We start from the raw sequence: 9,232 nt of genomic DNA, 5'->3' as shown, positions 1-9,232 counted from the left end.
AGGAATGAGATGTGCAAGTCAGTATCAGTAGTATAAGGAGATGTATGAATGTCTGAGAATGTGCAGGGTGCACGTGTGGATGCAAAACAAAACCAAAAGCTCAATTCAAACAAAACAACACAAAGTGGTGCATGGAATGGAGGCAGACACCCTACACCACCATACAGTAGACCTTGCCTTGAGTTTAAAATATTCCCACTCCTCCTGATATAGCTTTCTGTCCTCTAATCCTCAATTAGTGAGCTGTGTGCTCACTATTCCTCTTACTGAACTCAAAAAGAAACTTAACAAAGCAAATTAACACTTTTTAATTACTCATTGCCACACCAAATGATGATGGCACTGGGGTGATTGAACATACAGTGTATGTACAGGATATGCAAGGAATTACATCTGAAAAGCAGATCTATGTTTGACTGCATGGCAGGGATTTTTCCATACACATGCTGCCACAGAAACACTTGTGATGGCGCTCTGACCTGCTGCGTGGCACCCTGCTTCCTGTTGGTGGCTGTGGTGGTTGTGATGTCACTTATGGAGGGTGCAGAGTCAGAACGGTTGCCTCCCGCTGCAGCACTGGACTGTGGTGTGATGGAGGAGGACGGCATATCGCCGACCAGTCGTGCACTGCCCTCTACTCTGATGTGTGGGTGCCCTTCAGCAGCCATGTTGAGGATGCGGAGGCCATTGTAGTACAGGCCAGACAGCTGGCCCTGGAACATTCCGGCACCTCGCTCACCTCCACCAACACGCACCGTCGTCTGGCTGTTGAAGATGGTCAGCTGTCGACCTGCTCGCACAAACACACACAGGCATACCAGGAAGAAAGGTGGACAGACACACGCAAATACAGTCACACACACATACATACCAGTGGTCACATACGTGCATACGTACACATACAGAAGAGTGTTTGAGTGTTACACAATCCACCACCCCCAAGCCATGGTGAGAAGATGGGATAGATTAAGCATGGCAGAGCAAAAACTGAAGCCGTGGAGAACTGTGGAGAGGGCTGAGACTGAGAGAGATAAGAGTGGGAACAGAAAAAAGGGAAGAAGGATAGAAAGCGAAGGGAGGGAAGAGTCTGAGAAGTTGAGGAGGAGAATGAAGAGGCAAAGAACAGAAGGAGAAGAAAGAGGCAGCAGATGAGAGGAGTCAGAGGGCCCTGAGAAGACAGGACTGACAGATGGTTGCTATGGTGATGGCTTTGCGGCACGACATCTTATTTGAAGGAGCAACAGACAGGCAGACAGAGAGACAGCAATCTAGAAAAGTGTTGTAACAGCCCTATGAAGCATGCACAGATTATAAGCTCTAGCACTGCTCACTGTTAAAGGGACTAGAGGCTAATTTAAGGAGCTCTGCTGGTTTAGGAGGAAAACTTTTACATTTTTCAAAAAGCATTGCTCTATTAGTCATTTCAAATTTACATAATTCTTACATGTCACAATACTTTGCATGTACTTTAATTTGATTACAAAATTGTTTTTCAATAAATAATCTTTAGTAAATGCTTTGTTTACAATTTGATAATAAACAAAATTATTTACCAGTCTTAATAAAGCATCTTTTATCAGTACTTCTTTTCTATTTTCTGATTTATTCACATTTAAATCTCTCCATCGTCCCTTTAACCTGATATTATCAGATACACACTAACAAGATACGTTCACAGGCACTACAGTTTACACAGTATTACACACTACAGCTGCTCAACTTTTAAATACTTAGTTATGGATTTAGAGTTTTAGATGTTAGTTGATGGTGCACAATATAGTATATTCAACTGTGTTCAAATTGTATTTTTTAAGCTCAAAATTTTAAGGAATTTTAATCAGGGTTTTTACCTTTGTCGAGTAGCCAATCGTCAACTACTCGACCGAGCCGATAGGGGATTCGCTGTCTGGCGATGGCCAGGCGCTCGTTATCAATGTTGCCTTTAATTTAGAGATGAAAACACAGTAGTAATTACGCACATCCAAACGTGGTACAGGAGCTGGATACAAAAAGAACAGCAATGAAAAGAAAGTAATGGTCTGCTCATTGTTCGCATGTTACTGTATTAAGGTAAGCGTGATGTGCTAAGAGAAGAGGAGCTGAATTCACTATGTTTCCAGTGAGCGGACTCTTACTCTCTGTTCATTGGGTTTAATTTAAAGAGACATTTCAGGGGTTAACATCTGCAAGAGCACAGGGAAATAATGTTACAGCTGCCACATACTATCTAAATGACTGACTGAGTTTAGTGTTACATACAGGAAGAACCCTCAGACACACCTCACAATAACTAGCATTTAGCATTTTAGCTATCTGCTACCTAAAGCCTAGACCTCATTGTGTTAAAGCGTACTACCTAAGATTACCACTTTAAATATAAAAAAACAACAAATATAAAAACAAAGACTATGTTCAACAAAATACACTTTTTTCTTTTCCTTATTTTTTCTTTCTAGTTAAACATTTAACTCAAAATATGACAAGTTTTTAAATTATTGTTTGTCCAAAAATGCACCGTTATTATTTTCTTTTATGGTGAGAAAAACAACTGACTCCTGAATTGAATATTTTCATAAATTACCTTTAACACTATTTAACAGGCCTAACATAGCATAGCTGGCTAGTATACAAGCTATTGTAATAACTATCTCATTTTATGGTTTAAAATGTTTCATATCAGATCACACATATTTCATTTCAAACACAAGAACATAAAACAAAGCTGCAATTATATTTCTCAACTTCAGTGTCTGAATATAAACACTGACAGGAACACTGATGTGGTTCATCAATCAGGAAGTGGGTTGGATTAGATTAAGGTGTAGTTAGCTGTGCCCTGGGACGGGCAGTGCCATGGCGGGTCAGTGAGTTCAGCTTATGTGGGCGGGGAGGCAGGGCCTACCTGAGGGATAGCGCTCTATAACTGGCAAGTCGTCCAGTTGGAGGGTTGCATTGCCTCCACTGCGGGTGAACCGAATGATGTGGTACTTCCCATCGTTCACAAACTTGGAGCTCTCCTCGATGTTGATGTCATCCGTGCCAACATTAAACACTACTCTAATGTTGCCCTTGTCCTGAGGATGAAGGAAGATGCATACAAAAATGCTTTGTGAGGAATATAATAGTTCTGAAGAGGCAAAGATATTTCTTTAACGTCTGTAAGGTCCTAGTTTATTGCACTTTATGCTCAGCAGTGTGTGTTCACATGTGACCACCTGTGATTTTTTTGTTAAAGGAGAACTCCACAGGATTTATACATTTTAACCTCAAATGTAGACCTTTAAATAAAATACATGAGTATGAATTCAGTATATGTATAAATAAATTAAATGGTACACAAATATGAAAAATCAAAATTTTTGCTTGGATATGAGTGTGTGTACTTACTATCTGCAGCTGAAGGTAGTCTCCCAGGCCAGACGCACTGTCCACCCTGAGCAGAATGGCGTGTTTCTGTTGAGTGCTGAACCCAAGGGCAAGCCGGTCCGCCCTGGTGCTGGGACGTTCGTTAGGGGGCCACGTGTAAATAACCAAGCCTCCATCACGGCCAAAGATGTAAGTGGTTCCAGCTGGTTTGAACAGATAAGAAATATAACTACAAGTATGTCTACATGTTAAAAACAGTGATATCTATCATCAGAGGTTCTCTACTGCAGATGGCACTTCTATCTATGTTTAATACACAAGAGGCATTGTGGAAAATAATAATAAAAACTATAAAATGTCACAGTTAACTGGCTTTCTGCATTCTATTTATTCCTCCTGGCTGAAAAGAAAATCATTATTTCCCAAACTTCTGCTCAACATTACTGCATGAGGCTGAGTGTAACAACTGACTCATACAAATAACTCATATAATTGTTTGAGTCATGACATCAAAACCAAGTACTGTATCTTGCTGAAGATAATTCAGTGTCTGAAGATAGAAAAGCTAAGGATGATATGATAAAATGTTAAAGAGAGTGAGACCAGATTAAAATAACCAAACTAGACATTAACCAGGTACTGTAGCAGTCGTAATGTTTTGTGCCACTTCAGAATCAATAGATGACAGTGCCCTCACGTGGTAGCTCTAATAAAATGCACACAAAAATTCTTTGATTCAGTGTTTAAACCGAATCACCTAAGTGCAGCAGCTTTGGACTTGACTTGTACACAAGGGTTCAAGTTAGATGGAGTGTGTTTTCTGCACTTCCAAAACATTTCAGGTGAGGATTAAGGTTTGACAGAGAGTGCAGGACAAAGGAAATTGTGCACATAGTATCTACAAATTCATGTTTAAACTTGATGCTCTATGATCTACACACCTAGTGAGAATTCAGGGCTCACACATATCATTACCATAGATTTTTCTATTTTGGATTAAAATGGGTAAAAATGCCAATCCTGCACTGCCAACAAAATAAAAACTCAAATGTTCTCTAATCAACAAAGACCTGAGAGAGATAAAAGACTCACCATCATTGCATAGTGGCCCAGCATATGAAGTCATGCTGCAGTCGCAGGTGAAGCCCTCCCACTGCTGTAAACAAACCCCCTGATTTGAGCAGGAGTCTTCTTGACAGGTAGTGCTGGGGCCTGCAGTGAAAGACGTGGTGGGATGGGGTTAGGAGAATATAAACAGATACACCTTTTCTGATTTTGTGATTTTATCCAGTGTGTTCACAACCATATGAACACTGCGGTTTAGACCATATTTCTTTGAAACATTTTGCAGTCTGAAATGGCTGAGTACACTATTGTGCTGCAATGTTGTGATTAGTAGTGTTAGTAGAAAATCACTGTGAGACTAGGATTTTGAGGGTAAGCTCCCATTCGTTAAGCTTACTCAAACAGAAGATGCTAAATTATGCTAGATAACTGAGGCTAAATTGAAATCTGTTACTAGGTGAAAAGAGCCAAAAGTTGACAGCATGCAGGTGGTGAGGCTAGATGAGTGGGACAAAGACAGGAGGGGGAGTTAAACATAAGAAGGCAGAGTAATGTTTAAAGGCCCTCATCTCAATACTCATTCTTCAGCTGTGTGTCACTGTTCACTTCCTGCCTCGTGCTAATCATGCAGGAGGAGAATGTCAAAGCTCTAAAATTAGTTCTCCTTGGTTGCACTTCTAACACGAGGCAGGGAGGAAAGGGTGTGAAATGATTCACAAATGGAGTACTGAACTTTAGGTTGGGAGTGAGTAGGAGGGGTTTGAGAGCATGCTGCTAGGCAACTTGGGTGGTGGAACTGTGGCCAACTCAAGCCAAGCAGTGGTGATGTTACTACTATGAGAGGACAGGTCACCTCTGACCTTGGACTGTGGATCACTGGGATCCACACAACACTGAACACCACTGGGTAGTTTCATCACACCCATACACACACACACACACACACACACACACACACACACATGTGCACGCACGCTCACACCCATTTTCACACCCTCACACAGGTGTCTCACATGCACACACAAAGCGATATACCTTGCAAGTCAGCTTTCATCAATGTAACTTTTGTCAGCCAAACAAAAAAGCAAACAAGCAAATTAAGTTAGATGGTTAGTCAGTGTACACCAATAGATGCCTGAAGTGCTGAAAGGTGGAAGAGAGACAACACAATGTGCAGAAGGACTGAGGAGGAGATGAGAAGTAAGAGAGTAAAATTTAAGTCTAATAGACCAAAAGCTGAGTTGGTGGGTCTTCTTAATTACAGAGAGCATGAGTTAAATGAAAACTGAAAGAAAAAGCAATAGGGACCAAGGACCTGGACAGATCCACTAGAGTGTTTTCTGTGTTTGCACCTCACCTTCACACCCTCTCTCTACTTGTCCCATAGTTGCTAAGGCATCAGCCAAAAGGTCAGGGAGCCGGCCATTTAGATCAACTGTTGCTAGGCAACCCTGGAAACCCTCACGGGAGTGGACCAGCTTGGGCAGCTCCCTGTACATCTCTTTGGAGATGCCCCCAATGTACAGGTCACCTGTGATGAGCAACACAATTAATGGTAGCTTCATGACCACGGCGAATTACTTGACTATCAGTGCAAGTAATGATTTTACAGAAGTCACTGACTGTTCTGTCCATTAATTTCTGATTAAAATCACTTAGTTTGTAAAAGTTTAAATAAATAGTACAAAAAAAAAACTATTTCAAAATCTATGAGTGTTTTCAAACTGGTTATTTTATCTAACCTGCAGCATAAAACACAAATATATTCAGTTTACACTGACATAAAACAAAAATAAACTACAAATTTTCTTCTTATTAAAGCCGGACCCAGGCAATTTTTGCTTGATATATTATGAACGATTAACCGAGGATGTACTGTGTTGCACATTAGTTTTCCAACAAACTAGCTGAATAAAAGAACACTGACTTAGGAAATCTGCTTATTCACTTTCTTAATGACAGTTATAAATACTACTGTCATGTCTGTATGGTAAATATGATGTTACAACTAGAAGGCAGCAAACAGCACAAAGGCTGTATGTACAGTAGACTGTAGTATTAATAATGTCCTATCAAATATGTGCATCCCTTTCCCCAGTACACTGAGTTATCCCTGCTTGCGTTTTTGTGCATACCCTTTAGGTCGAGGTTCTTGGCACCCATGGTGGTCTGCGTCGTGACTTTGGTGTCAATCTTAACCGTGTGGAGATTGTTAGTGTCTCGGGATATGTGCACATTGTGCCAGTGATTGTCATTTAGAGGACTGTTAGAGTTGCCCTTGATCAGGTGTGCTCCATTACCCAGGTCAGAAATGTAGTGTAGGTAGCTGGAATAAACAAGGAAAGGAGAGAGGAATGGGTTAAACAAATGAGAAGGATTCATAATTAAGAACAACAGTGGGTCTTACACTTCAGGGCATTATAATCTGTCTTGTATAAATGCAATAGAACAAGAGCTGCTTGACTTTGTGTTTAGTGAAGTTTTCATATTTCACTTTTCAGCCTGACACATTTAAGACTTTTTCTGTTCATCAAGGGTAATGTTAATTATAAACCCCAATGAAAACAACTAAATGGTTCTATGCATTTCTGCAGGACAGCTATTACTATAAATGGACATTTAAACTGCACATTTATTCATTTCACTTTATTTTGATACCAGATCATTTTCTTGCTTTTATACATGTTATTTAAAATTTAATGTGAATGCATCCTGACACAGGTAATGTAAATATAATGCATTGCCCAGCTTACCCTTTAACCAGCTCTACCACTATGAAGTCATTGCCGTCTCCCCTGTTGAAGAGAATAAGGCCGTCGGGGGACGTTGTCTTGAACTGCATGAAGAGATGCATGGAGTAGTAGGCCTGCAACGTGGGTAGTGTGACAAAACTGGAGCGTGAGCGGAAGGTGACGGGGTCAGCCACAATACTCTTATAGCCGATAACAGCGTTGAGCTCGCAGTAGTCGATGTCGCCGTTCTTGCACAGGTCAATGTAAGGCATGCCGTTCAGAGTCAGACCCTGAAGGTGGCCAATGAAATTAGAGGGAACAGCAGGCATGAAGCGCTTCTCTGTCACAATACCCGTCTCCACGTTGTGGAACTCCAGCTGGGTGTGGTCACCTGCCATCTGACCTGGTAGCGGGGGTAAACTTCAGAGATGAGTGCTACCAAGAGGTGGGTTTCAAGTGGAGCTGTTGTACTAAAACTAATATTATCCCTAATTCATATCTCTTTTGCTGGTAAGAAATGCAACAGATACTAATATTAATACTAATACTATTAGTAATGCAAAAAACTAGTGCAGTGGTCTAGTGGTGTACAGTTATAATCACAATCATAATTCAAAATGATTATTTTCACTTACACATGTACAGATGTTCTCTAAAAAAGAAATAAAACCCTTAATGTTGGTCTTGCATTACATTAAAAAAAAAAACAATCAACCAGCAATTTAGCATATAAAACATAAACACAATATACAAGCAATCTGGACCAAGTCAGGACCTGGGTAGAGTGTATTGTCATTTTGTGGTGAAAATCTTTAAGCTAGCATGCTGTGGTTACCTTCGACAGGTTGCAGGTCGTCCACAGTGAGTTTGAGGCTCTTGCCACGCCGGCCTACCCTCACCGTGTGCCACTCATTATCATTGAGGCCAGACCCCGCAAAGATGGTCTCTGGGCCTTTACCTACACATAGCCCAGAGCACCATTAACAAATGCACAGAAAGGTGGAGAGAGACACAAATATGGAGACAGACAAGATAGAAATGTAGAGAGATAGAGACAGAAAGCGAGAACCAGAAAAAATCAGAAAGCCAGTTGGATTGAATTAACAGAAAGTGAGGAAATGAAGGGAAACAGCAGAGGGGAGGAGGAACCATACACATTCTGGGGACACAAACACCTCCAAGTCAACACACATTCTCCAGAGATAGACAGACAGGTCTCTTTGCAGATCCAGCAAGACAGATGTGACACAGACAGACAAAGATTTACATAAATGGATGCCATGTGTAGCTAAGATGGAGACTGTGAGTCACAACAGGCCCACACTGTGACAGTCCATCTGTGGACCACCATGCTGACCACCTACTACCTGCACATGCACAGACAGCACATTCACAACCCTTTGACTCCTAAACTGTGCTACAATCTTCTCACCCTTGCACATATAACTTATTAACTTATCTGCCTGTGTGCAGGATTTTTTAGTTTTCCACACAAGCGCAATACTGCAGTGAGCCTCATGGTGGCACTAGCTCTCCAAGGAGCTGATGTGCAGCAGAATGAAAGAAGCTGAGTTGACCTCTCATGATGTCTCTCCCTCACTCTGCACATCTACCATCTTATATCTTCACATAGTTGACTGCACACATTTGACATACTGACTGTTCACAAAACCTTAGTGTCCTCTTCCTCCTACTCTCTACAAGTAGCCCACCAACCTTGAACACAACCCACCACCTCCCAGTGCACACACACACGCTCTCCTTCTTCTTCTAAGCCCTGTTGGTTTGAGGAGTGTGAGTGAGTCTACTTACAGTGACCTATCGTAGGTAATGATGGGGGAGGTGAGGAGTAAACTGACCCAAATGGATTCTGCTGCAGAAAATGTCAAGTATGCCTTCATCATTCATGAAGGCATGCAGGCACAAACACACACACACACACAGGTGGGGAGGTAAAAAAAGAGACATGCAGGCAGGCAGACAGACACGCACGCATAATTTATGATGGGACGTCAATCAAAATGGATATGGCAGTGTGAAATGTGTGTGTGTGTGTGTATTTTCAAAGC

General features: G+C 41.4%; 1 protein-coding gene across 13 annotated transcripts in view; it reads right to left on the bottom strand.

The window, feature by feature from the left end:
- Window positions 1-9,232, bottom strand: part of nrxn1a (neurexin 1a) — a 54,125-nt gene that overhangs the window by 6,214 nt on the left and 38,679 nt on the right. For 7 of the 13 annotated variants that reach the window (XM_020605081.1, XM_020605084.1, XM_020605082.1 and 4 more), the window contains 9 exons: window positions 7,999-8,121; window positions 7,185-7,566; window positions 6,567-6,757; window positions 5,789-5,962; window positions 4,459-4,578; window positions 3,388-3,569; window positions 2,903-3,074; window positions 1,851-1,940; window positions 480-790 (listed from right to left, as the gene is read on the bottom strand). In XM_020605081.1, coding sequence (XP_020460737.1) covers window positions 480-790; window positions 1,851-1,940; window positions 2,903-3,074; window positions 3,388-3,569; window positions 4,459-4,578; window positions 5,789-5,962; window positions 6,567-6,757; window positions 7,185-7,566; window positions 7,999-8,121 — 1,745 coding nt within the window. The remainder of the gene's footprint in view (window positions 1-479; window positions 791-1,850; window positions 1,941-2,902; window positions 3,075-3,387; window positions 3,570-4,458; window positions 4,579-5,788; window positions 5,963-6,566; window positions 6,758-7,184; window positions 7,567-7,998; window positions 8,122-9,232) is intronic. The other 6 variants (XM_020605088.1, XM_020605089.1, XM_020605090.1 and 3 more) reach the window with 1 other exon arrangement.

This window comes from Monopterus albus, unplaced genomic scaffold, assembly GCF_001952655.1.
Source record: "Monopterus albus unplaced genomic scaffold, M_albus_1.0 scaffold69.1, whole genome shotgun sequence".
Taxonomy (NCBI): Eukaryota; Metazoa; Chordata; class Actinopteri; order Synbranchiformes; family Synbranchidae; genus Monopterus; species Monopterus albus.
This window is presented reverse-complemented; position numbering and strand designations above follow the sequence as displayed.